Genomic DNA, 27,298 nt, shown 5'->3' on the forward strand with positions numbered 1-27,298 from the left:
ACCCGTCTTGGCCTTCAACGATACCTTAGTGTCAACTTGGAAGGGCACTGATGAATGGGGATAGTCCACGCTGCAATCGTTTCCACAGCGGTTTGTTCATCAAGATGGCGAAAGTGCTTGATTGGAGACCGAATAATTAACCTCTTTGGGCTCAACAAAGCAAATGGATGTTGAACTCTTGGCATGGAACTTACGGAACAAAGAAAAAAAGGCTGATGGCGGATGCTTGTTGCTCAGCATCAACACGCAATGACGATTGGCAAACATGATGAGTATGTGAGATCATTATATTGCCATTTCATGTTTTTACACGTTTGGCATGCTGATCTCTGACGTTGCCTGTTTGGTCTTTGGCCTGATTGACTGTTGTCTCCTCCAGAAACAACTCAATGACCATGTAGGCCGCGCACTCAATCTCCGCAGACGAGTATCATAGCCAGAAATCACTTCTGTGAATTTGAAACGCCAGAAAGAACAGAATGGAACTTTCTTCTCCGTTCCCTCACTTCTGGAATACTATCAAAACGCCGATGGGTCTATCGCCTCGCTGCTCAGTACCTACCTAGGCTCTCAGGTGCTGTTACCTCGTATATCGGGACCTGGCTTTATATGGACGATGTACCACCAGCCGACGCCCTCTCCCCATACTGATATGGCTGAGTCTACCCAGAATCACTGATGCGTCCCTGAATTCATCACAGAGTCATTCCATCGATATACATTTCAAGAGCTGCAACAAACTCCAATGAACGAACCAGTCAGAGCAGAGTCGACGACAAGGTCTAACCACACTTCAGGCACCATTCAAGGACCCAGATAAGGAATTATGGCTCCTTTTGACCGACGCGCATCGCAACTGTCATTTTTGGCAATTGGGTATGAAGGGTTCTGGCATAACGCAGCCCTCGGCAGACTCAGCAGACTCAGTAGACTCATACAACTGGACATTGAATGTCCACGGCAGAGACAAGTCTATGGTATCAATACTGCGCCGTGATATATGCTGCCCAAAGTCTCCTGCCGGCAACTACAAGGGCTTTGTTTATGCTGGGCCTACTTCAGAAGAGCGACGGGAATTCTCGTACGATTTGCAACAATGTCGACCAAGGCCTAGCATGCTTTTGACAATAAGCACGAGATCGCCGAGATGGGCATCCTGGAAAACACATAAGCCAGTTTTCTTTGATGATACAAGATTATTGTCACGGATGGACAGGGAGTGATCATTCATGAGACCAAGTCCTTTGTTCCCAACCAACAAGTGATCCCTGCTCCCACCCACCAACGTCTAGACAAAGAATGATCAATTTGAATGACCCTGATGGCGACGGAGATGGCAAGACCCAAATAAAAGTAGTTAGTACACATCAGTTCATTGACAAGGGAAGAGACTAACAATAGTCTAGTACTGCAATCATTCCCAAAGCTGTCACCACAACATTGGCGCCAACTTCAAGAGCCATCTACTGGTGTTCTTATGGCTACTAATTTGTTTCTCTTATTTCTGGATATGCTTTTGAAATCGACTTCCTGAACTGTTCAAAAGGTTTAGATTCATACTCATGATATCATGAACGATGAGTGTTCTGGAGGCGTCCCATCGCCACTTGCAGCATCTCACGTCAACACTATACTAAATCGCAAAGAGAGACGATCTGGCGGATTGGTGAGGCTCTGCCTTGGTAATTCTGGTCTGCAAATTGCTGAAGTTTCTTTGTTCTACTAGTACTAGCTTTCGAAAGATGTATAATACCCAGCCATGCTCCCCCAAAGTCTGGGGCCAACTAGACAGCAATATCAGTACTCATCCCCACCAGCAAACAAAATGGACTGGGACTTGTACCCTGTCGCCCGCGATCTTAATGATTTCCTCGAAGAACCTACAAGTGAGAGCATCTTCGCCCACGTCCAGTTCAGGGCAGCTGAGGGAGACATCATTGAGATCCCGGCCGAGTTGTTTAGGTGGAGACTTGAAGATGCCTGCAAGCTCGTTGTTGTCGTCGCGGAAAGCAAAAAGGCAATGATGGACAAGAGTCTGATGCCTAAAGTTGGCACAACCGTACGGGAAGCTTTAAGTACTGGACAACCGGTCAGATCGGATGTGGTAGTCTATACGTACAGCGAGCTTTTCACTCTTCTCAAGAGCTTTCGAGACCAGAATTTCTGGAACCAAGCTTCCCAGCTCTTTTGCCTTCGGTACACAGCGTTCCTGATGGACGTGGACCCTGATTTCAGTGCGGAATTTGTCCTGGCACTGAACGCTGCGACCATCTTCACCAAAACATTCAACCAGCAGAACCCAGCCATCACTACGAGGCTGGTCACCATGTCGCCTGAGCCCATCCACCCATTCATCTTGAAACTGTTCCAGCGATTTGACTCCGTCCGGTTCTTTGCAATAACCGAAATTGAAGACAACTACGCCCCCCGGCATGTTGATTCGCGGAACATGAAGAAAGCACTGCGTAACATCAGGGAGTGGATCGAGCGACATGGCAGAAATCAGAAGAATACCATCATCACGTTCTGCGGTGCGGATATTATGCCTGATGAATGGCGCGGAGACCCGTTCATCGAAAACTTCAGACAGATCCAAGTGATCCACAATGGGATTCTAGGCATCATCCAGTTCAGTAACGAAGATATGCTGATTTCCTTTCCCGAGACCTTTGAGACCGACTTCAAACTTGAGTTTTCTGGAAATGTACACATAGTAGGGAGTCTTGTACGGAAACGACGTATCTTGGATCGGCAGACTGGTCACGAAGTTGAAGCCACACTGGTGCTGTCGAAGCGAGAGCGCAAAGCCCAGATATCCGCGGCGTCATGGTTCTACCTCGAGGACAGGCTTGTGCGGTTCTATGCACCCTATGATTACACTACGTCTCCCGAGGTCGACTTTCCTCGTCGCATGAAGTTTGCCTGTGAGCAGATCGAAGGATTTGTCGCGGCATGGACGGATCTAGGAAACTGGCCTGATGAAACGCTTGACATTCTTAGCCATATCTTGAATGTCGAGAACGCGATGGCTAACGACATTGCTCTCCCTCCTAACACAGTTCCTTCTGCCACAACCGATGGGGATAGCATTGATTATTATCATATCAACTCTGCTCTCGATCGAACCCAGCAACGCTTGCAGCTCCAAGGCCTCATCGGGCTCAATTATACATTTGGTACAGCCATCCCTGCCAACCGTGAGAGGTTCTTCCACGGCCTTAACCGGGTTACAAACTACATTGGTAAGGCCGCATATGCCACGGCACTTGAATCTACGCCAAAGCTCAGTCAGCTCAAGATGCACCTGCTTGCGGCTCTCTGGGTCGGTATGAAGCAACTCATCCAAGTCGACTGGCGAAACAATGACGAAGATGTCAGCCGGGAGGTTGACAGCCTTATTGGCTTCAGCAGTACCGCCGCCATTGCTCGGTACGGCACGCTGTGGTCCAAGCTGGGCTTGATGGAGGCTCTATGGTCGAAGCACGCTTCAGGATTTTGTCCCGATAGCACTGCTTCACAGATCATTGATGGCCGCATCACAGCCTCTACGTTCGCGAGGTCAACGTGGATGAGCTACAGGCAGAACATATCCGCTTTGGCAGCCAGTGAAGGTGCTGCAATGCCGTCTGTCGATGGCTTCTTCCTCAGAGACTTTGTGATCTCGGAAGATGATTACGACCAGCTGTGTCGGGACTTCATAAAGGTGTACTCAAACCAGATCGGAATAGTTACGATGAGACGCGGCGACGTTTTGCACATAAAAGACTTTGCATCTGGAGAACGGCTCGATTGCACGGCCGATGTTCTGAATCTGGTCGATTGGGCATACATCGCTGAGAAGGAGAATGACTCGCGTTTCCTTGGATTCTATACCACAGCATCTCGAGTCTCGCAGAGGACTAGAACTGAGATCTCCGACTGGAACTGGATCCCCGCTAGGCTCTGGGCAGACTGGAACAATGAGGTGCAGGGGGGGACGGAAGCTTTCAAGACGCAAGGGGCCACTGGCCCTTCACGTCGGGTTTACAAGTCTCACCGGAATCCCGATGAAGTTCAGAAATGAGTGTACTCTTTACTGGCGTGTGTAAGTATATTGTTCTTCGTGGGTGTACAGGATGTAAGGAATGATTGTAAGGCCTTTGGAAACGGGACGGCGGGTCTGAGTTTGAGTCTGGTTGAATGTTTATGGTTGTCGTTTATTTGGATAGCTCATGTAATGCCAGTATTGTATAGGCCTTGGGTAGTTAGAAGTTTGCGTAGTCTGGGTTTTGATAGATTCCAAAATGAGTGAAGGTAAAATGTTTGTATTCAAAGGTGAAGTAGAATCGGTGAATGTGATGTAGATAAATCCAACAAAGCTTCGTGTCAAGCCAAGCGCAACCACTACATCGACAGCTTGCCGTTGTTAATGATGACTTCTTAGGGATTGAGATTATTTGGGTTGGGAACGAGGATAATGAGACCAGTCTGAGTGACATTTGCCCGAGGACGCCATGGACGAGGATGTCGCTGGACTCTTGTGGAAGTCGAAGTAAATGACATAAAGCATTTGTCAAAAAGGTATAGAAGTCTCTCGAATACTGTGAGCGACAGATTGAGATCATGTTCAATTCTTTAAGTTGCTTGATGGCCAGTCGAGGCTCAGCAATGTCTGTCTGCTCTGAGGGTGGTCACGTGACCTGATAGTATTCTCACCATGCGATGCGGTCTCGGCTCCAGAAAGTAAACAACAGACAAGCGCCTACCATAGTAGACATCTCAACACAACAACAATGGACCAGCAACTGGACACAGAAATACGAAATGTTCTCGAATTAGTGCGCGGCTCTTTTTTGCGCACAAATGAAACGCCTCTCGAAAATGCCATCCAAGAACTCAGAAGGGTCACTGAGTCCGCTCAGAATGCGACAGACTCATATTACTCCAAGCGGCTGCTCAATGAGAAACTCGTGAGATATCAATCCGAAGGAGATGATCAGTCTCGCCTTGAGGATATGATGCATCGCCTTTAGAAGAGGCTTGATGACTTTCCAGATCGCAAGCAGTTCAAAGAGATGAAGCAGCAACTCGACAGCCACTCCAAATACCTGAAGGATTTGAAGACAAAGTCGAAGAAACAACGCAAGCGCAGCATCAAGCTCCACAGCAGTAAACTTCCGGTGAGTCAGTGAAAGAAATATACGCAGTGTCATGGCTAACTCGGTCACAGAAGCATCCTCAAAAGCCCGTCATTCCGGCACGAAAAGGGTTCACGCGCAGAGGCGCCAACAAAAAGAAGACCCTCAACACTGATAGACGAAGCAAGCGCCTCGAGGTCACCAAGCGACAGCTTGAGAAGGAAAATGTTTCAGCGCTTTATGAAACGAGCAGGTTGCGACAGGAGCTCCGAAAGGAGAAGAGGGCTTTGGCAAAAGAACGATCTGAGAATGCTCGAAAGAGTTTGGAGATTGACCTTTTACGAAACGACAACAAGAACGCCTATCAGACCCTGAATGAGACTACGACCGCTCTCCGAGAGGCTCAAGAGCGATGTCGTGAGCTTGAAGCTTCTCTGCAATCACAGAACGAGGCTACCCAGACAGCCCAAGATCCATACACTGGAGAATCTCCCGTCACCTTGGACGAAAGCTTCGATGAGGCCGTTGATCTAGATAATATGCTACCCTCAACGCCGTGCTCTCCTGTCCGAAACAAATCCAACGAGTATGACCAAAACATTGCCACACCGCCACCAAGCCAAAAACGTCGCTCTTCGATCAGGGCTACCGCCGCAACACCGCCAGAGACCCCTGCGGCTGGCCCTTCGAGCAACATAATACTGCTTGCTGGTTGTTTCCCAGTCGTGGAAGACGAGAACTTCGATCTCGAGACGGAGGAGATCATGCTTGACCATCTGAAATCCGACAGAGTCTTCAGGCGCTTCAAAGAATTCCTGAAGTCCGGACACGAGAACTCATGGTTCTGTGTTGAAGACATTGTCAAGTATGGATACAGCTTTGGTTCATGGAATGACAACATCTGTGAGAATGGACAACATAATGGTGTTCGCTGCAGACAGGTCAAGTTTGCTGTCGTCGATTCTACCAGACATCTTTGCTTCAAACGCGATGAGAGAGAGTGTGCGAACTCCTGGCAGGGCTGGGATGGAGGCGAAATGGGTTGGTAGGACAGTTGAGTTTTTATGTCATATTGAGGGACATGTCTGTTGAAAGCCGAGATGTCTGGACTGTTATGGACTGGTATATTGCTGTTGTGGACAATGGAATGTTAGGCATGGTCATTTCAGGGGGTTCACTTAATACGCTTGTGACACCCCTAGCTACCTCCCCAGGTGTATTTGTTACAAATATCTCACAGATGCGATGAGGATAACTTGAATTTGCGAAATAGCCCGTACAAAACGCTGTAAATACGGTCGCTATGCTCATATCCAAACTTTTGTTAAACGCTGTCCCAATAATATCGATACAAGAAACCCCCCAATCCGAGATGCTAAGACTCAATCCACAACAGCCATATTGACGGCGCTCATGGTCTCTAGATAAAAGAATGTCTCTCCTGGAGTGGGCAAGCCTGCCTCGAGGTCAAAATTTGTCAGTCAAAGACTGGAAGGTACTCGCGATCTGAGGGTTCATCTTGTCCTGGGCTGTCGCTTCCATCATCCATGCCTCCGCAGTGACGTTTCGTAGGTCTTTCTTCGGGATATGAACTCTCGATGTATTTTCTCCTTCGGGCACCCAGTGTCCAGGGGTAAGGTAATGGGCTGATACTATTGCAAGCGTCGAGTGGCTTGTCATAGAGTTGCCTCAGCATTGAGTATCCTCTATCGAACTTCTCTCGGCATTCGACAGTATCATCGGGATACCACGGCCACACTTTCTGTTGCAGGGTGACATCATTCGGTGCTTTTAGACCTAATAACAGACAGTGAGTATCGTGTTCCAAGATCAGAGGGTAGAGGGAGGGTCAACCGTTGTAACGCCACATGAAGAAGTCGACCGCAAGGTCTAACTCTCGCTTCTCTCGATATGATCCGATCGTGGACAGCGATCTTCCCGTAGAAGACTCCAGGATAGCTTGTGTTCTCTGGCGCATCTCCCACTAATTGACGGCGAAGTTCTTCTAACGGAGCCATCGCTCGAAGAGCAGGAACATGTAGTGGCGTCTTTGCTGTGTAGTTGGATTGTCTCCGGGGAACAGATTGACTCTTGCAAATGGCCTGTTTGAGCTCCTTGGAGGAGTCTGGGGCGGGTTCTTGAGGTAGTCTGCAGGCCTTGCTTCTATTTCTCTTGGTTGATTTGCGCTGATGCATTCGTCAAAGGCGTCCTGCCCCTCCATGATAAACGAGTGGTACCTAAGTCAAAGAATGAAAATGATTCTGTAAATGTAAAAGTCCGTCCCATTAGTGAATGTTTGGAAGTTGAACGGGACAAGACTGTCGAGACACAAGCAAATTAAAAAGGAGTCGCGCTCGTACCTGCCTCGTGTACTAAAGTGACACGTGCTTTTAATCGATACCAGTTTCGCTTATTGAGAATGGAAGTCTGGTGGACCAATTCAATACTTGTTTGTCGTCTTTATTGTATACAGTGCATTCAAATGGAATTACACTTATCTTCGTCACTCAAGCGGTTTAACTGTCTATTTGGCGCACATTGAGCGTTCTTCGTCCTGTGCAACCAATTCTTTGGTGCCAAATCCATCACTACTTCACTACCACTACAGCTATTCCTCACGATTGTGTAAGAGTTATCCAATCACCCTTACTAAAAAGGACAATACTCACATTCTTAGTTGTAAGAGATAGATGAGAAACATCTAACAAAACCTTCACAGCGACCAAGTTGAATGAGGGCAGCGGGAGAAAACAAGGTGAGTTTGAATTGAGCAACTCAGTCAATATAGATTCACGTCCCAGACGATGTATCCAAGTTCCAAATGGTTATGACCACATGTTCACCATCTCTTCTAATGCAAGCTCCTGGGTACATATGCTCCGATACGAATGTCATCATCGCCACCAGTCGATTCTGTATCCGGCCCCATCCTCCCACGTATCCACGCTTGAAGGGTGCGTTGGTCCATTTTGACGTGAGACCAGAGTCGTCTGGTCAGAAGTTGGATCCAGGGGACGGTGAGTTTGGAATGGTATCACAAACGTTTGGGGGGATGAACTGAGTGACAATGAACGCAACGGATCAACTGCTGTGGAATGTGTAGTTAGGAAATGTTACAACAAATGATGTCTTATGAAGAAGGAAGCTTACCGACGTTGGTGACCCGTTGTTCTTGGTCTGCGCCTTTGGTTGCGCGAAGCTTCTCGAAGAAGTTTTTGGGATCACCACCATATGTTTCCTTCACCTTTTCCCAATTCGCTGTTGCGGGATCGACGATAAACTCAGAACGCTCTATACTAGGATCGTTCCTTATGGTGGCAAGCATCCCCTCAACTTCTGACTTGCGATCGCCATTCAGGACATCGATAGCGAATTTCGTAGTCCAGGGGAAAAGATGGTTTACGTCAGTAGAAGGGTTTTTCTTTACCCACTTCCACATCATGCTGTACCAAAATGCGGTTTTGAGTGGAGGGAGACAGGCACGTCTTTTGACCAGTATCTCGATCTTTCCGTCGAGGTCCTGTGGGAAAGACTGGCACTGATCGGTCTCGTGTGCCCCAGAGTTGCATACACCACAGCCGTGCGTGAAGCCGTCTGGTCCCATCTGCCAGCACTGAATGACCTCATGCCCAGGCATCTTGCACGTGCCACAGACTCCTGGTTCGGTCTGAACCGGAACTTGCACATTCGACTCTTCATTATCCTCAGCATCAGGCAGGCTTTCCGCATCATCTGCGAAGCCGTCATTTTCTGGCGCGATCAATAGGTGTCTGAGTGGCTCGAACAGCACCACGGGCGTTGCGTTTGCCTTATTCCCACGAGCCAGAACAGGGACTTCCCAAATCAGCGGATGGACTTGTTCATTTTTGTTGAACTTGCGCTTTTGACCCTTGTTCAGCTCGCTGATCTTTTGTCTCCTCTTTCTTCTTCTTCACTGTTGTCCACCATTGTTTTGGCTCTGCTGGGTTTGCGAGGCCTGGTGAGACTGAGAGAATGGGTTTGAAGGCTCGTTACCAGGTTGCCATGGGACATTGGGTTCAAACTGGTATGTGTTGTAACCTTGTCCCATCTGAGGGTTGTAGTTGGGATGAGGCGTAGGATAATTGGGTATGTTTGTCCAATTTCCTTGACCTTGGTATGTGTTGCAAGCTTGTCCCATTTGAGGGTTGTAGTTGGGATGAGCCGTAGGATAATTGGGAGTGTTTCCCCAATTTCCATGACCTTGGTAGTTACCATTATTGTAACCACCGCCGCCACCATCATGACCACGACCACGACCATCACCGCCACCTGCGGCCTCACGTCTTGGTCGTTTTCCTTTCGTCATTGGTTGTTGCTGTTGCTGCTATCGTTGTTGTTGTGGGAGCTGTAGCTGTGGTGTCGATGAAGAGATGAGGAGAAAAGAAAGAAAGAGAGGAAGCGAGAGGTGGAAGGCAATGACGTAAACAGCCCGAATGAAGATGATCTGTGCGGTGCCTGAATCATTCTCCAGACAGAACTGTGACTGTCAGTATCAGTGGCTATTATTGCCAGTGGCTATCAGTGCCAGTGACTGTTAGGTATTAAAATAACCAGGAAACAGGCCAGGGAGCGAGTTGCATGAATTTTATCTACTGACTAACTTACCTTACATATAGATACACTTCGGTCATAAAGGCAGATTTTCAGGGAGATCAAGAACTGTCTGTTTAAAGTGGAATACATTGTATGTTGTTAGTTATCCTGGTTCCTCGCAAATGTGGATATCATTAACAAGGAGAATTTATACAGGCAAGTTTTGACTACAGACAAGACAGAATGGTACAGGAAAGGTAACATTACAATGAAGTGTTATCCGTACACATACACATACACATACACGATACCATCACAGGGGAATTAAGCTTGCATCAGAACGGGGCATCAAAGGCAGTAGTATAAACGGATTAGTTACTTATTTCTTTAACTTTACACCAATGGTCTCGCCTTCATTGTATCTGGGGGGAGGCAATGGCCAAAGATCATTGGGCTTCCTTCCGGTGTATAACTCCAATTTGTCGCTCCATTTGTTCCAGATGTTCCAGACTTGGGGCGGGATCCAGTTCCAGTCACGAACAGCCGTCTGACCGTCCATCATACGGATCAACGATGTATACACACCGAACGCACGATCCGCGTTTGTGTGCTTTTTGACTAATGCAAAATTGACGAGAACTTGGACTTCAGGACTGGCATCGAGTTTGACCCCTGACAGATGATCATGAAACACGTTTTCCCCAGTTGAGAAATCGACGACGGCGACCTGGTGGGCAAAGGCAAGGAGCAAATGCTCGCAGATGACCAGGTACTCGGGCTTTTTGAGGATCCTCAGGGGCGTAGGTTCGCCAACTGGGATCGAATTGTCGACTAGCGAGGATCGCAAAGTACGGAAGCTCTTTTCCCCCTCTGTACACTGGGTCATATCAACTTGAAAATAGCCATTGGCCACAGATTTGATCTTGACACCAGGCGGGACAACTTGGTGTACATGGGCATCGATCACACTGACTGAGGCCCAGACATTACCATAGTGGTTGAATTTGGTTACTATTCCGTTGGCCAAATCTCGTTGGAGGAAAGTATCGATTGTCTCAATAACATCTGTCAACGATTCGTGGCTATGCGCTAAGCCCGACCTCGCCCTTTCAGTCAAAAGCACCGTGTCTGGATAGCCGCTTACAAGGGCAGAAGCGATCTTGACCTTGATCATGTTGATCCAGGAATCATCCGAGGGGATTGAAAGAAAATAGGCGATGTGATGGTTGTAGTCGACTTGGTCAAGTATCGTGTAGTATACCTTTGGATTCTCAACTTTGAGGGAAAGCAGTGAATTTGAGCTTGCCCAGTCGCATAGCTGCTGCGAGACAAGGCGATTCATCATGTCCGTCACAACCATGTGGTGGTTGTCCATGTAGCCCTTCAGTACCCGGAGTAGAACTGACATGTACTGACTCCGGGGATTGAATTGGGTCAAACCAGTGAGAAATCCGCCCAATTGGTCGTTCAGTATTTTCATGCGGCGCATGGTAGGGGGGCTTTTCGTCAAGTAATCGGGCCGCATTAGAATATGTATATTCTGTGCTGGCGCGGCAATGCGATGAACCAGGTTTGCTTGGCTGTTTCGCTCTGATAAAGATGTCCTGAGCGTGACATCGACGATCTGTCTCGTGACGAGGTCGAAAATCTTTCGGCGGCAAGTATTGCTCGTAACGACAATGACTTGACCAGGACAGCTGATTTGAGGAGCATATCGGAAACTTGGTGGTAAGGTCAGCAACATGCCGCCAGGGTAGATGGGTCGAGGCTTGATGAAGTCCTGGATGAGATGTTGGTCTGAGGGAGTAAGAGTGGTCTCGCTCCATTGTTTCGCCCATTCTTCACTGTGCTCGCAGTCCATAGACGGATTGATCAGCCAAGAGGTATCATACTCGGTGTATCGCAAGCATGTATGCGGGAAACTGGCATCCAATATATTGGCAAACTCGAAAAGTGCCTCAGAAGCGGTCTGTTCTTCAGGGATCTCAACGGCCGTAAACTCAATGCGATGCTCATCTGGTATGAGGAATTCTCGGGGTGCCGAGAAGTGTTGGAACAGATCGCGCGTGATTTCGTGAAGTCTGTCGCCCGATAGCGTAACGACTCGCATGTGTGTGCTACTCACAGCACTGTATGTGGTGATGGCAGCAAGGGCGATCGCAAAGTCGGCAGAGTAGTCAGGATCCGCATCGATCATGACAAGAACTTGCTTCTGGCCACTGAAGCATGGGAGTCTCTAATCCTCAACTTCAGGGGCGCTGGCAAGAAGAGTTATCATATCTCGATAACGAAGGATTCCGACTGGCGTTTTGAACTGTCCGAACACAAATTGTCTCGAAACGGCATCGAATTTGAAGTTCGGGACAACCACTACCACTTGGGTTTCCAGCTCATCTTCCTCCATAAGCTTCGCGAGCTCGGATGGCACCCGGAACATTTTGTTTCTGGCATATTGCCCCTGTACATGAGCGAAACCGATGGGGGAGGAATCATCTCTTATCCACTCCACGATGTCATGGAGCACTTGTGACCGCTTATCCATCTGAATGTCGGTTCTTCGGCTGGCGGATGTATGACTGCCGGAAACGAGAGCGTCAATAGGGAGAGAATCTTTATGAGGCCGGCCTTGGTCTCGCTTGGCGGGTGGCTCGGTGGGTGGCTCTGGCGCCGTTCTTTTTCTTGATCCTTTGGCAGGCATTCTTGCACATTGTTTGAGGATGATGCGAAGGTTGAGTAAAAGCCAAGGTCGAGAACATTTTGAAAATTCTGTAAGGTACCTAGTAGGAGGTACCTCAATGAATCACATCCATAACAGGCGTTACCACTGCCACTGCTACTGCCACTGCCAGTACTGAACACATCCCTGCGCGGGAGAGGGTTTTTTTCCTGCCAGCAATTATCTGGTAGACCAAAAGTTCTGCAGCAGTGGTTTTCTGTCAGAAATATCATGTAAACCCAATAGGGCAGAATGTCAAGGTGAAAAGATAAACCCAATAAGGCAGAATGTCAAGGTGAAAGGATAATATAGACAGTCTTTCACCTTTGAGCCAAGTCTCATCTGCAGTCAAAACACGATATGAGAGGTGACAGACTGACCAGGTGGTGAAGGCCAAAGATTGACGACTTACAGCAAGCTTTGAGAGACCAGACCGGAACGTGATTTCTCAATGCTCGCTACGTCCTGATCCACCTGCACGCAAGCCAAAGAGACCAGACAAGCTCCAGAGAATATGATGACTGCGTGTATCCAAGGGTTTTGCTGTACTGTATCTTAAATCACTGCCAGCCTTCCGCAAAGTGCAGCTTAAAGATCCATCTGTCTCGTACCATTTACCTGACCGCTCTTTCTTAGAGTTCTGGCCCAAAAGAAAAAAGGGGGAGGGGAAACATGTCAATATTTATTCGAATCTAACAGCAATAATAAAGGACATAATTAATTCCAAGCTACTTGATTGCTCATAAATGTAGCTCCCCTCTGTAAAGTGTATTGACTGAAGCCTCACCTTTCTCTCGATGGACGGTTGTGTCGTTGAAAGAGGAGTCGAGTCTATTCTCCGATTGGATGAACTTAAATCAACGTTTTGATGGATGATTTGAACTAAACGGCGCCGATGTGATATTGCACTCCTCTAGATGCACCTGCTATCCCTTGTTTTGCTAAAGACAACGTACCACTCATTTATCATCAACCTCGTCATGATTCTTGGCCAACTCAAACTTGGTTCGCAGCCCTTTAACACCCCCAGGCAATCCCGAACCCCATCGCTCCCAAACCTCGGGCGGGATCCAATTCCAATCTTTAATCGTAGTCATCCCCCGCTCACGAACAGCTCTCGTGTAAATACCCACAGCGTAGTCCCACTCGTCCTTCGGGATGGTCTCCCATTCGAAACTGTGCCGTACCTCGAAACTTGCTTCCATGGGAGTTTGAGACACAAGGTCCTTTATGGAAATATCGCCGTCCTCGTTGACTGTGACGAGAGCAATTTGGTAGGTGTAGGCTCTCAGGAGATGACCCCAGACTTCCATGAATACATCGGATTCGATACCCTCTGGTTCTTCCTGTTCAAACGGCAATGAATCATCAACGCTGTATCCACACGTTTTGAGGGCTTGGAGTAGCACTCTGCATCGTTCCATGACGTGCTTCACTTCGTCCATGTAGACCAGAACCTGCTTATCAACGATATAAATCTCTGGAAAGAGCATAGAAAATCGTGATGCGCTTATCGCAGTCTTCATGAGTCCAAGGCCCTTCATGACCGTACCAGTATGTGCGACATGCTTGAAGAGTCCAATCCGGGCTGCGTCACTGGTTTCGTGGACCTCAGGGGCTGTTTTATACACAAATGCAAAGCAGTTCGTGTTACTCCCCGAGATTATCGCAGCCATTTGCGCTTTCGCTGTGTTGATCATGACGTTCTTGGACTTGATACTCAGAAAGAGTGCGAGGCGATGGTCGTAATCAACAAGGGGGAGAATATTGTAGAAGGCCTGTTGTGTTTCGTTGGGGAGAGCCAGTGAAAACCCTATGGTTGATGTGGGATCAAGTCGAAGGATACCTTGCTGGATGAGTCGTTGTCCAATATCGCTAGCGATCTGAGATTCTTCTCCCCTGGGATCGAAAAGAGTTATGACGTTGGAAATGCCGAGAGGCCATTTATCCAACTCGCTCAAAGCTGCCAAGAAGCCGCCAATCTGATCATCCGCAAATCTCATGCGTCGAGGGTTCTTAGCCCCGTAGCTGAACCCTGGCTGTGTATATATATTTGTGCTTTCTCCGCTGAAGCGATGCACCCAACTCATCTGTTGCTTCTCTTCGGAAGTTGAGCATTTTGTGGTGACGGTGATGGGCTGTCGTGTCTCGAGGTCGAAGATCAGCCGGCGACGGGTGGTGCTCGTGATGAGGTGAGGCTTGCCTGCGTCGGGGATCCTTTCGGCAGTTTTGAAGTCAAGGTTAATTAGAAGTGCTCGTAGAGGTTTTGTTGCGGAGTCTAGGCCTTGATGATGATGTTGGTAACACCGATCCCAGGAGTCATCAAGTCGTGTCGGTCTTCGGAAGCTGATACAAGTGTGAGTACCATTAGGGGCAGTCTTTTTGACCCAGCTCATCATTTCTGATGTTGGGCTTTTGCTTTGTGAGTTTGAGATGAGTTTCCCCCCGCCGCGCGGCATAGATGGCAGCACGTATTCTCGAAGGGGTTCCTTGGCCGCGGGCCAATAGTTCCAGATGGCTTTTGTCATATCGTGCAGGCCTTCCCATGACATTGTCATCAAGCGTATGCGGCAACTAGATGAACTGTGTCTTTTTATCATGGTAGTCCATGCTATCAGTGCGAGGGCGTACTCGGCAGAGTAATCAGGGTCTGCCTCGATGATGACAACAACAGCGCAAGCGTTCTTGCCAAGGTCTGGAAGGTACCAGTCATTCTCCCGACGAGCCATCTTTAACATATTTGTTGCTTCGACGTAATCCATGGTACTGATGCTTTTCGCGGTCTGTGTGGTGAGACGCATGTTGGCTCTCAGCTTCTCGCGTTCCTTGAAAACTTGATCCTTCTTTGTCGCGTTTGTGATATGGATGATTTCCGCGTTTGATTTCGATCTGCAAAAAGAATCTTGTAAGAAAAGAGGAACTTTGACAGCCTTTGCGATTGCGGGTTGGCCTTCTATATGCGCAAACATGATGGGGTGGTCTTTCATTAGCCATTTCGCCATATCACGAATGGTTTCTTTCCAAGGGTCGCCCATTTTGTACTGAACTAACAATAGAAAATGATAATGAGTTGAAGTTTTATCTTCAGTCCTGCTCATTAAGTACTAAGAACATCATAATATGCATTGAAAATGGCGTGCAGTGGCGAGAATGGGTGATGAAATGATGGCTCGGATAGCTGCATGGATGAAACAAAGAAAGCAAACGCCATGCACGGGTAGTGAGCAATCAACATGATTTAGTCGCATTTGGCAAGCATGATCAAACAATCATACTGACCATTTCCTCAATTTCTTTTGATGAGAGAAACAGAAAGCGCCATGCCCTGCACTGGCACTGCAGCTACACAAACGACACGTCGAATGCAGATTGATCGCAGAGTTTCTTCCAATTTTCACGCGCGATCAGAGCAATCCTACTCAGACACACGAACCAGCAGAATTGCATCACAGGCTCATATTAGCGGAAAGTCTAGATATCATTCGCATCTAATATTTATTTTGTCCGCGAAACCAAAAGGAACTGGCTCTGCTGAGAATGAGTCCACGTCTACAAACCATTGAAGTGGTCAAACGGTGGAGGATAGCATATCACACCATCAAACTTGGAATTAATCTCTCTCACTTTCATCATATTCATAAAACAACTATCAGGAGGATGAGTTGGAGCCTCCACCTGCAAGTGCGCTCTGTGCTCTTGTTGATCATCTCGTCCCGTCCCGGCTACTGTAGCCATAGCGAATATGAGTTGGCGCTTTCTTAACGTAGAAACAGTGGCTAAACTCGAATTTTCAGCTGGCCGCGATGCCAGCTCCGATTCGCATGATTGCACTGAATTGCCTGCAAAAATATCTAGTATCTGATATCCTGGGGCTGTATCGCAACTTGCATAGTTCCAAAGTCTTGACCGATGAAGATGGCATCATCAAGTAGTTTGTTCGCGGGCTTGTTGCAATGGGTTTCGGATATTACTGTACAATATGTATGAGGCGAGTTCAGGTACAGCAAGAGACACGGTTTTCTCGAAGATTAAGTCTTCCCAGCAGCCTCCCCCTGTAAGTGTTATGCAGCTCGTGAACGGGCTGCGCGGAACTTGGACTTCTGTTGACTGGGGTTTTCTGTTTTCTTGTTATTCTTCATAGAGTCATCAGTGTAGACCATACACAGAGCTTGGCATTCTTTAATGTAGGTGTCGATTTTCATGAGGTTTCTAGCTACAAGGTAGTCCCAGGCCACAGAGTATCTAGCAACTCCGTCCCGTCTTACACATGAACGCACGATCTCATATGTATCCTTGATGCAGCAAGACAGCGAGCTGATCCTTCCACGATAGCCTACACATCCCGCCGAATCCATCAATCTGGTACCAATTTGTTCTGAATGCACCCTACCCCATGCCATGAAACTACATCATCAAAAGCCCATAGTCGCGCAAGAGACCAGACTTAGCACGCTCCTTGATCCCCAAGATCATCTCCGAGATCTTCAACTTCTCTTCAGGAGTTTCAGCCCGCTCTCGCCACAGATCACCAGCGAGGTTGATACGCTCAGGGATACCAAGCCAGTTGCCCTCCTTGCCTTTAATAGCCCTGTTGCTGATGAAAACGATGGTAGTCAACTCTGGGCTGTTCTTGTCGAGAAATTTGGTGATCAGATCCTTGCAGACGTTTCGCTCTTTTTTAATCCCGTCCAGGACGTCCTTGAATCCTCCTGGGAGAGTTGCAGCGCCCTTGACTGTTCGTGCCTTTCGGGTTTCTGAGAGGTCCTCCAAGTAGCTTCGCAGAGTAGTCACTCGAGTCTCGGTGAATTCGCGGTGCCAGACTAGAATGTCGTGCCAGATTCTGCTGATGCCTTCCAAGTTGATTGGCTTACATGCCTCGAAGAGTACGCTTCCATCCATACCCTGGATACTGGCAGGTCCAAGTACAAGAGCATGGCCTTTCTCGGGGGGGGTTTTCGGGGTTGGTGCGATACGACTCGCTACTATGCCCTATTTCCTCATAGTTCCAAGTCAGGTCAACACGCTCCTCCATGAGGCGCTCTCGGATCTTGTTGAAGTCGCGGCCATCGGGGCCGTAGACAAATGTCCAGAAATCGAACTCGGCTGGGAGGATCAGTGTGAATGGTCGGTCTATCTTTCTGGGAGCCACCCCTGGGTAGAGCGCCTCCCAAGCGATTCTTCGGCTTTCCAGAGTTGGGGGTGTAATGGGCAGGGGTTCATGCATGTCATCGCAAACAGGGGCTTGGATGGACGTAGACTCATTTTGAGCTTGTACCTCTTGGAACTCTAGTTCCTCAGTGAAATACTCACGGTTGGTGTCCAGGTACCCGTCGTAAAGGTGATCTTCTCTCAGAGCGGCAAACACTGTCGAAAGCGGCTCTCCATTCTTTTGCGAGGGGGGTTGCGGCCATGGCCAATCTGGCTTCGAGCGCGGGAGCACTGCGGCGACTGCAAATTATTTGATCAGCTCAAGATAAAACGATTTTGGGTTGAGTGGTACTTACGCCAAAGGTCCCAGAATACCTTGTCGACTTTCCATGCAAAGCGGGAGACAGTGGTTGTTTCTATGTCCCCATTGATGAGGAGTTTGGCTGCGATGATTGTGGCGTATTTGTGCAAAACCTTTCTTGCCTCTTTGTTGTTTTCTCTCGGAAAGTTGTGAGAGAGAAGTCTTTCAACATAGTCGCGCCTCTGCTTTATGTCTGGCTCCGCGCCGGGGAACGGAGGAACCGGAGATGCCAGTGGCGGGAGAGGCAGGGAGACATGCACCAAATCATTTGGAGAGTATTCAGTCATCTCGAGGGCGTTGAAGATGACGGAAATGCTAAGGATGAGAAGAAGTTTGACAGTTTGGGCTGTTTCTGAGTTGGACTTTTGTTTGCCGGCATTAGGTGTGATTCACTGCCACTTGTTAGGGTAGAGGCTCACCAGTGCTAAACAGTGTATGGTAATATATCTACAAATACTGCCTATTCTTCCTCCTTGATAACTATTGTTCCCTCTTTCTTTTATTCATTCCTGCTATAATTCTATGAACTGCAGTCTGGACCTCAGGGGCTGATGGACATGCGGTGCGCCATGATGGACACCGCGTCTGATATGTGAAAAGTATATGATAACGTTCATACTTACAAAGTAGCCAGCAAAATCTCCGCACTTAAAAGGCTCTATACAGGACTCTGTGCTTGAATGATGTGTCGCTAGCCTCCGCGGTAGCATGTCCCAGATGAAGGTCAATCATGGCGTTCACTATGGACAACTTAAAGCCAAAGACGGTGCAAGCTTTCTCAACCGTGATGGTTCGGGCGTCTTCAGAATGCTTTGTGTGCGCATGAGGATACACTAGATATATCATACTTGGCATTCCTTGAGTGGTAAGATGGGAGTAAATTGCGCACTACAAAAAGATTCATTTATTCCATACTGAGTCTGTGAACGATCGTATACATTAAGCTCTCCCTCATTAACCTCGTCACCGTTTTAGGCGCCTTCTATCATGGCCAGACCATTTAAGTAAATACCAACACGCCTGTTCTTCTAGTGAGTACTCGTCTAAATACCACAGAAAGAAACTATTACTTATGAAACCATACACTACCCTAGACTTGTCTATGTCTGTCCATGTGCTAGGGTTGGAATCCTGACATCTTTACTCTGTATAAGTACTGGGTATCGCCGGGACATCCTTGGGGAAGTGTTCAAGATCTTGAATGTCACATGCAAGTGATTCTCGATGATCGTCGCCGTTACATTCGCACTCCGGTAGCGAGCCCGGAGCTTTCTCCACTTGCGCCCGAACCGGGGCCGGCTCTTGACCCGATTACGGCAGTTCGCGATTCCACCCCGGACCAATCCTCAAAACAGTCACCGAATCCTTCTCGAAAGCTTAAAAACTTATCGAACGGTTCGGGCCGTTACCTGAAAACGAATAAAGCGCTCTTGGACCTGCATACAAAGTTACATTATTCCAGGGGCCATTCACCACTGAGCTGTGAACGTGGAAATGAATAAACGTCGAAACTGTCGAAGGCTATCGCTGATTAGCTCTGGAGATCGGCACGTGGGTGGTCGATGCTGATGACCTGGGGGTTTCAAACTTTGATGCGAACCTGGTGAGGAGGATGCTTTGCATGCTGATTGGTGGCTTGGGACTAGGGTGCACTAAGAGCTCACGAGGGTGGTATTGGACGGAGTGGATGATTAGAGGAATCAGATATTGGGATGGATATGCGAAAGGGGATATATAGTTTCGAAACTCCTACTTTGAAACTCGCGTTGTTGTTGTTTCCCACCTCCTTTCGTTCAACTTTGGTATAAGGTTGAGAGGCTTCAGCCCCAATACACAAAGGTCAAGGAACACATACGGGTACATACTCATTTCGTTCATTCAACTCAATCATCATGAAGTCTTTCGTTTCTGTTGCTATTCTCCCTCTCGCGGTTCAGGCCGTGAGGATCGTTCAGTCCAATGATGATGGATGGGCAGAGTCTTATATCCGCACTTTCAATGACGCTCTGAACAGCGCGGGTTACGATGTCGTTCTCTCCGCGCCTGCAGAGAACAAGTCTGGCAGCAGTAAGTCACATCAATACGCGTTTCAATCACATCTAACATCATATAGGCTCTAGGGATGAGAAACCCAAGGACCGCACCACAGCGTGTCAGTACGATAGCTGCCCTGCCAACAGCGGCCCTGTTGGGCACGATCCCAAGCGTCCTGATCTCAACTGGGTCAACTCGTTCCCTGTCACTTCCATGAAGTACGGTATCGACACTTTTGGTCCCAGCTTGTGGGATGGCGAGGCTCCTGAGCTTGCTGTCGCCGGTCCCAACGTTGGAACCAACCTCTGGCTTCAAGTTCCCTTCTCTGGCACCGTCGGCGCTGCTTGCTATGCTGCTCACGAAGAGGGCATCCCAGCCATTGCCTTCTCTGGAGCGTCTACCGGAAATACGGCCTTCAACACTAGCCCCGTTCCCAAGCGCAGTCTCATCTACGCTGAGCTCGCGACCACTCTCGTCAAGAAGATTGTCGACTCTGGAAAGCCTTATCTGCCCGAGGACGTCTATCTCAACGTCAACTTTGGCAAGGTTGAGGGCAAATGCACCGATGCGTCCCAGTTCCAGTGGGTGCTGACTCGCATCAATACTGGTCTTCTGTCTGAGCGTGATACTGAATGGTGTGGTGAGGATCGTCTCCCTACTGAGACCGAGATTGCTCTTAAGAGCGGATGTTATGCTTCTATTAGTGTTGGAGATGCTGCTGATAAAACCACTGCTGATGCTGCGCGACAGAAGGTTGTGTTGGGTAAGTTGAAGGACATGCTTGTTTGTGTCGATTAGATCGCAAGTGGCATAACGGGTGATTTGAGTAGATTAATATGTATATAGACTATATTAGCATGATCAATTGAATATCTCAAATAATTCTACTTGTATGACAAAACAAAAGTGATTCCATTCCCAAGTTCACGTTTCAATGAGTCGATGGGCTTATCGATAAGCGTTGATACCTGACATTCCAGGCCCACCTAAAACACTTTAGCAACCTCGACTTTTTGCGCTATCCGAGTATCACGATCAAGGGCCGGGTCGCCAGAGCTCTCAATTACCCCCTCACAATGGCGCCAATCGACCGCTGCTTGGCCTCCATGGCCAGGCTATCCCTCCTCCAGACTCCTCGGCCGGCAATTCCCACGATACCGAAGTTCCTCGCCCCGGCAGCTGCTCAACAAGTTCGACAGGCTTCGGTTGTGAGAATCAAGAAGACTGGAAAGAAGAAGAAGGCGTTGCCTAAGGACTTTAAGAGACATAATTTGGCTAAGAGGGAATTCCCTCAATACTCATTATGTGAAGCTATGAGGTCAGTTGGATTGGGAACACGGCACTAAGCGGGGGAGACTAATATCGTGCAGAGTCCTACGAGCTGTTGAAGTTGGACAACCGCCTGCTTCGGTCAAGTACGAAATTCACATCAACCTCAAGACCGCCCGAAACGGACCCGTCATCAAGAATAGCGTCCGACTTCCTCACCCAGTCCAGAGCGATTGGCGAATTGCCGTCATCTGCCCCGAAGGCAGCGAGATCGCCCAGCAAGCCACCGCCGCAGGTGCTGTAGCCGTCGGTCAAGAAACCCTCTTCGAAGCCATCAAAAAGGAGCAGATCAACTTCGACCGTCTCATCTGCCACGAGGCCAGCGAAGCAGCGCTCAACAAAGCCGGTCTAGGAAAGATCCTTGGTCCCAAGGGTCTCATGCCCAGCAAGCGAATGCGAACCATCGTCCCCGATGTCGTCAAGTCGATGCGAGACTCTGCTGGTGCAGCTGATTACCGTGAGAGACAGGGTGTTATCCGCATGGCCATTGGACAGCTGGGTTACTCGCCTGATCAGCTCAAGAATAACATCAAGGTGTTGCTGAACAAGGTCAAGGCGGAGTGTGCGGAGATTTCAGAGGAGGTGCACAAGGAGGTCCACGAGGTCATTCTCAGCACAACCCATGGACCTGGCATAAGCTTGAATGGAAAGTTGAAGGATGCAGAGGAGCAGATTACCCCCGAGGCATTGTCGAGCATCATGTAAAAATAGCCTTGAGCTTGTATAATTGTATCATATGTCATATTACGAATAGACCTTGTGAGCGTCGTGGGTATCATTATTCATTGCGGCTATGAACTGCCTCTGAGGGCCTTGACAGCCTCTGCTCGTGCATCTAGCACTCTATATATCGCCAAACACTTGAGCACTCTATCCTGTCCCTTTATACCAGCCTTTTTGGCTTCTTTTAGAGCGTTGCCCAAGTCTAGCAGCAATGTGTTTCTGCACCGTGTCAAACGTTCCTCCATCTTGATCACAAACGGGGCATTTGGGTCTAAAGACTCGAGAAGCTTTGTGATGCGGCTGCACTCTTGTGCCGAGACAAGCAGTCTTGTTGGGGAGCTTCCGTAGTTGTCGTCCTCGTCTTCCTCCTCGCTTTCTTCATCCCAGTCCTCGTTATTGGGCAGACTATCCAGAGACAACCGTTCTTCTAATGATGAAAGACGCTCAGATAGCTCAATCATTTTTCGGCCCTTCTCGATAGCTGATCGTACACCACGTAGCTCGCCATTGAGGGCATTCGTTTCCTCTTTCCGCTCCGTAACTTTCATCTTGACTTCCTCTACTGCTCGTCGGAAACCAAGTAGAGAAACCTTGACATCCTCGACCTTGTCGTCGCCGCCGCGCAATTCGCTACCGAGTGAAAGAAAGGCTGTGTAGTTCGAATTGACAAGTTCGAGAAGTTCAGAGCTGATCGCAGCACTCCTGTCGCGAAGATCCGATCGCAAGTCCTCAAGGGTCTGGTGACGATGTGGTAGAGCAGATAGATAAGCGGCAGGTTGGAAGTCTGGAGCTAAGAAGTCGACGCGAGGGAGAGCTTCAGGAAATGGTAGAGGAGCATCTTCGTCGACAGAGGAAGTGTCGGAGCCGGAGAGGGTAAATGGAGCGGATACTCTGAGATCTGCCATTGGGTACGAGAGGTCGTTTGGCGCGGCGGCCATTTTTGTTGGTTGTATACTCCGTACCGTGTGGTAGGTTGTCTGTAAGTGTCTCGACGTAGGCTAAAGGTTAGGTGGCATGGATTTGGTGGAGGAGCTTCTGAGGGTGAGGTTCGGCGGTGCTAGCCCTGATTGGACGCTGTGATCTTATCAATGGACCCCAGATCGTGGAACTGGCATATCACTCTTCATGCGAATTCATTTCCATTCAAAACAAGAGGCATGTTATAATATCTGTCTTTGGTAATTATAATACATAAGAATTTCACGTAGGGAATGGCTATTGTCCATGCGAATTTAGTTTTTATTTCCTGTGATAGTCTCCTAAAAACGAGGGAACATAAAAACCCTCCTCTCGCTCACAGTCCTGGATCTAAGTCATTTGTTCCCGACACGAATACCGACTGCCAAGATCACCTCATCTGGAACTCCAAGTTCCGTGTGAGGAGTCACTTCTCATTGGCCGTTATCGACATGTTGGTTCGAGACTTGCTCCGTGTAACCTGGTAAAAGGATTAGCTCCGTGGAGATCGAGTGCTGGACACCATGACTGGATCAGGTGGATGGGGGCAAAGAGAAACCGAGACGAAGCGGATCACATTACGTTTGACGAGCTGACCCCAAGGATGTGTTTACCGAGGATAAGTCTAGGCTAAAGGACAGCTGGCTTGAGCATATTGAAGTTCAAGTATTGGAGTCAGTCAATATCGCATTCGATACAAGAGTTTTGAGTTGATTGGTGTCATCAAACATCGAGCCTCTTCAAATTGGCCATGTCAGATGTAAAAATTCCCGACTGTTTCAGGCGGCGTTGAACCCTTGCTACAGTTCAATGTCACATCATCTGGCCCCAAGCTCGGTAGACCGAAGCTTGCCCCAACGTCCACCGCACGAACCACCAGCCGCTGGGTAGAAGGAAGATGCAGGTTCAATTGAGGTCCTATGATCGGCTGTTCAAGTCCGGATATAACGACTTCACCCACGTGAGCGGGACATTTCCCAACAGTTCGCCGCAAATTCCATAGAGATTCCGCACCTGTGTAAAGAAACGGTTAAGAGTTGAAGCTATTGCACAGCGAAGTCGGAGTAAGACCCTGGGATCGGCACTAAAGTTATGCATGCTGAAAAGATCTTATCTGATGGCTGCGTGATCACGGATTCGCTCGTGCAACTCCGACTTATGCCGGCCAAGTCCAGGTGAGCCCCGAGCCTCGGACGAATTAAGAAGGTGAGTGTCAATGGCTTGGAGGGGCTTTAGTGGAGGAATCCATTCAACAGAGAATAACTATTGGAGATCTTCAGTGATGATGCTACCTTTCGTTACATTATGACGAGAATGCGGATATCCTGCAACATGATTTGAACTGCCGCGGAGGATTATCAGCAAGATCGACGAGCTACTGCTGATAAAATGCCGAATTCTGGCTGTCGCGTCAATAATTGAGCCTTAATAACTTGCTCTAAGGGTCTCACGGTTGGATGCGTTCAGGGGGTCAAGGTGTTGCGGAGCCACAACAAGTTATGACTGATTAGATCCTCCGCTGGGACTGGATGCCTGAAAAATGCCTGGTCGGCAATCATATTACGAGAAAAGTTGCTGTTCAATTCGGTCGTAATCTGATGAAACTGCATCTGGGTGGTTGTCTCTGAATGCCTGGCGCAGATACTTCGTGCCTGGCGTGTGACGTCCGCAAAACTTTTATCAATCAAATCTTATCAATCTGATTAGATCCACTATCTTCTCCTGGAATCGGACCATTGGCTTCCCAACCGTCGGTTGTGCTCGGGGCACAAAAGTAACGAGGCACCCCGCGATTAATTTCCTTCTCTGCTACCCTTTCTCCCCTCTCCAACTTTGCTCTGATTGATTGATGATCTTTTACAAATCTTCCGGCTTCTGTACTTGGATGGGTTCATCACCTTATCAATCTGACAACCTGGCTCTCAGCCCGTTATCAATCAACCGAAGCTAAAGCCGAGATCGCACCGAGCTGTCACATCGCAGTTGCGTCAGCTTCGGTCCCAATCAATCTTATCAATCTGCAGCATTGACTGTCAACTGAAACCACCATTGACGTCCACGAAGAGCTCGAATTAGAACTCAAAACAATAACAACTCCATTACGACGATTTTCATTTGACAATCTTGGTTCGGCAATTTTTTCAAGATTTACCTCTCGGAACTCCGACCCGATTTGGCGCGACCGACCGAAAAGAGAACCGATCTCGCCACAACCACAACATCTATTACTCGTCGACTCCCACCATGTCGGCTTCATCACCTCAGTCCATTGCATCCCCTGGAGCTGGGACACCTGTCGCTTCACACTCAGGAACCAGGCATCGTGCCATCTCAGCTGCACCAAGTCCTGCTGCCTCACCAGCCACATCCGGTCCCCACAGCCACAGGACGCCACTCTCCATTAAGCCGAGTGCGAAGCCACCTCCACCCACACAACCTCACCAGCGCACTGCTCTTCCTTCCATCAACAAGATGGCCATGTCGTCCGTAATCAGCCCCCAGCCGGCTCCGCCGGAGCCTCCAAAGGTGTCTATGACTTCTAAAGAATGGGTGATCCCTCCAAGGCCCAAGCCTGGCAGGAAGCCCGCTACCGATACACCACCTACTAAGCGCAAGGCTCAAAACCGCGCAGCTCAGAGGGCCTTCCGTGAGAGGAGGGCTGCTCGTGTTGGAGAGCTTGAGGAACAACTTGATCAGCAACGTGAGGCCCAGGAGAAACATGAATCAGAACTCAAGGACAAGATCCACGAACTTGAACTCGATGTCCAATCCTTCCGATCTCGATGCATGTTGCTTGAAAACATGCTGGAGCGGGAGAGACAGGACCGTATCAGAGTCGAGACAGAAGCCGAGACCCTCAAACGTCGTCTAGATGAAGGCGTCTTTAACTCAAATTTTCAGTCCCGAAGCATGAGTTCTCAGCACCCGTTTGAAGGACTTCACAGTCCCACCAGCCAGGGACTGAGACACAGTCTTCCTGATGCACGACCTGATCGTCAATCAGGCCATTCCTTTTCCATCTCCCAAATCATCTCTCCCCCAGAAACCCTCGACATGAGCGCGTCCAATGATACTGAGACGGCCATAACCTGTGGCAACTGTTCTCCAAATGGACCTTGTGCCTGTGCCGAGGAGGTACTGAACTCGGCGGCTAATGGCTGCGGCAAGTGCACTCTTACATCAAATTGTCAATGTCTCGACGAAGTAGCTGAGGCTCTTGATCGGCCTCAAGAGTTGAAGCGTCCTGCCTCACCATCGGCCAATGTATCTACCAAGAAGAGGCATCGGTCTAATGCCGATGCCGAGACTGATTTCACAGCCATGTTCTCCCGCAAGACCCAAGAGGCCTTTTCTGCTCCTTCTCAACTGCCTTCCATGGACTCCATGCCTTTTAGAGATGGCTGCGGCTTCTGCAAGGATGGAACCTACTGCGTCTGCGCTGATACCGCTCTCGCTACTCCCGCCATGACTCCTAATGATACTCTTCCTCCCATCTCTCAGCAGGTTCAGACCCCACCTCCTGAAGACACTGACCCTCCCATTCTCGCTATGGAGATGACGGCCGATGGTGCTGTCAAGCTTCCTCCTCGCCGTCCCCAAAATCAATCGACCGAGCGTCGTGGCTGTGGTCCAAACGGACCTGGTACTTGTGCTCAGTGTCAGGCCGATCCCAAGTCTGGACTCTTCTGTCGCCTGATGGCCGCCAATCTGAACCGTAAGGACGGTAGCTCTGGTGGCTGTTGTGGTGGCAAAGGTGCTGGTGGCGGCTGCTGTAAGACCCAGAAGCCACCACAACCAGAGAAGATCAATCTCCCAAGTCTACCAAGCCTGGGCTTGAGTTGCGCTGAGGCATACCAGACACTATCTAGCCATCGCAACTTTTCCAAGGCTGCTGACGATATTGGTTCTTGGTTACCAAAGCTGAAGGCCACACCTAGACCTAGTACTCGGCCAGCACCGCCAGGTGCAATGATGCCGATTGAGGTTGAAGCAGCAAGTATAATGAGCGTCCTGAAGGATTTTGATATTCGGTTTGGGAGGGGAATCTAATGGGATCCCAAGCCGTTAAACTGGATGAAAGATATTGAGTACATGAAAAAGGAAAAATGGTGGTTTAGTGAGCATACAGCTCGTGACAGAGTTGCGGCATGCCTAATATGGCACTGGTTTGGGTTCTGGTTGGAGCGTTGATATTATACCCTTCATTGGCTAAGATGTAGACTTCACTTGTCTATGCATCTATGAATTTATGCGTCTATTAAGATGAATGCTCTTGATTTGAGACATGTCCCGGCGATGCATTTAATAATGTGTGCATAGCAGGGTTCTAGAAGAACTTGTGCAACTAGGGCGAGCTTG

General features: G+C 48.8%; 10 protein-coding genes across 10 annotated transcripts; 4 read left to right on the top strand and 6 right to left on the bottom strand.

Moving 5' to 3' along the window:
* Window positions 1–1,759: 1,759 nt before the first annotated feature.
* FTJAE_10784 (uncharacterized protein) lies at window positions 1,760–4,063 on the top strand (the record flags this gene model as incomplete). Its single annotated transcript, XM_037343660.1, has 1 exon — window positions 1,760–4,063. The coding sequence occupies one exon, from the start codon at window positions 1,760–1,762 to the stop codon at window positions 4,061–4,063; it is 2,304 nt and encodes a 767-aa protein (XP_037202187.1).
* Window positions 4,064–4,772: 709 nt separating this feature from the next.
* FTJAE_10785 (uncharacterized protein) lies at window positions 4,773–6,166 on the top strand (the record flags this gene model as incomplete). The annotated part of the gene is made up of 3 exons (XM_037343661.1): window positions 4,773–4,949; window positions 5,013–5,159; window positions 5,210–6,166. The coding sequence occupies 3 exons, from the start codon at window positions 4,773–4,775 to the stop codon at window positions 6,164–6,166; spliced, it is 1,281 nt and encodes a 426-aa protein (XP_037202188.1).
* A 2,081-nt stretch (window positions 6,167–8,247) lies between these two features.
* Window positions 8,248–9,444, bottom strand: FTJAE_10786 (uncharacterized protein; the record flags this gene model as incomplete). Its single annotated transcript, XM_037343662.1, has 2 exons — window positions 8,248–8,867; window positions 9,063–9,444. The coding sequence occupies 2 exons, from the start codon at window positions 9,442–9,444 to the stop codon at window positions 8,248–8,250; spliced, it is 1,002 nt and encodes a 333-aa protein (XP_037202189.1).
* A 606-nt stretch (window positions 9,445–10,050) lies between these two features.
* FTJAE_10787 (uncharacterized protein) lies at window positions 10,051–11,868 on the bottom strand (the record flags this gene model as incomplete). The annotated part of the gene is made up of 1 exon (XM_037343663.1): window positions 10,051–11,868. One exon carries the CDS (start codon window positions 11,866–11,868, stop codon window positions 10,051–10,053), a length of 1,818 nt encoding a protein of 605 aa, XP_037202190.1.
* Window positions 11,869–11,907: 39 nt separating this feature from the next.
* Window positions 11,908–12,369, bottom strand: FTJAE_10788 (uncharacterized protein; the record flags this gene model as incomplete). Its single annotated transcript, XM_037343664.1, has 1 exon — window positions 11,908–12,369. The coding sequence occupies one exon, from the start codon at window positions 12,367–12,369 to the stop codon at window positions 11,908–11,910; it is 462 nt and encodes a 153-aa protein (XP_037202191.1).
* Window positions 12,370–13,346: 977 nt separating this feature from the next.
* On the bottom strand, window positions 13,347–15,422 carry FTJAE_10789 (uncharacterized protein; the record flags this gene model as incomplete). The annotated part of the gene is made up of 1 exon (XM_037343665.1): window positions 13,347–15,422. The coding sequence occupies one exon, from the start codon at window positions 15,420–15,422 to the stop codon at window positions 13,347–13,349; it is 2,076 nt and encodes a 691-aa protein (XP_037202192.1).
* A 1,369-nt stretch (window positions 15,423–16,791) lies between these two features.
* Window positions 16,792–18,183, bottom strand: FTJAE_10790 (uncharacterized protein; the record flags this gene model as incomplete). The annotated part of the gene is made up of 4 exons (XM_037343667.1): window positions 16,792–17,207; window positions 17,259–17,296; window positions 17,361–17,835; window positions 17,892–18,183. The coding sequence occupies 4 exons, from the start codon at window positions 18,181–18,183 to the stop codon at window positions 16,792–16,794; spliced, it is 1,221 nt and encodes a 406-aa protein (XP_037202193.1).
* Window positions 18,184–19,788: 1,605 nt separating this feature from the next.
* FTJAE_10791 (ribosomal L1) lies at window positions 19,789–21,964 on the top strand (the record flags this gene model as incomplete). The annotated part of the gene is made up of 4 exons (XM_037343668.1): window positions 19,789–19,963; window positions 20,010–20,713; window positions 20,911–21,248; window positions 21,301–21,964. 4 exons carry the CDS (start codon window positions 19,789–19,791, stop codon window positions 21,962–21,964), a joined length of 1,881 nt encoding a protein of 626 aa, XP_037202194.1.
* Window positions 21,965–22,050: 86 nt separating this feature from the next.
* FTJAE_10792 (conserved oligomeric golgi complex subunit 2) lies at window positions 22,051–22,920 on the bottom strand (the record flags this gene model as incomplete). The annotated part of the gene is made up of 1 exon (XM_037343669.1): window positions 22,051–22,920. The coding sequence occupies one exon, from the start codon at window positions 22,918–22,920 to the stop codon at window positions 22,051–22,053; it is 870 nt and encodes a 289-aa protein (XP_037202195.1).
* Window positions 22,921–25,183: 2,263 nt separating this feature from the next.
* FTJAE_10793 (bzip transcription factor) lies at window positions 25,184–26,989 on the top strand (the record flags this gene model as incomplete). The annotated part of the gene is made up of 1 exon (XM_037343670.1): window positions 25,184–26,989. One exon carries the CDS (start codon window positions 25,184–25,186, stop codon window positions 26,987–26,989), a length of 1,806 nt encoding a protein of 601 aa, XP_037202196.1.
* Window positions 26,990–27,298: the final 309 nt, after the last annotated feature.

This window comes from Fusarium tjaetaba, assembly GCF_013396195.1.
Source record: "Fusarium tjaetaba strain NRRL 66243 chromosome Unknown NRRL66243_c0000254, whole genome shotgun sequence".
Classification (NCBI taxonomy): Eukaryota; Fungi; Ascomycota; class Sordariomycetes; order Hypocreales; family Nectriaceae; genus Fusarium; species Fusarium tjaetaba.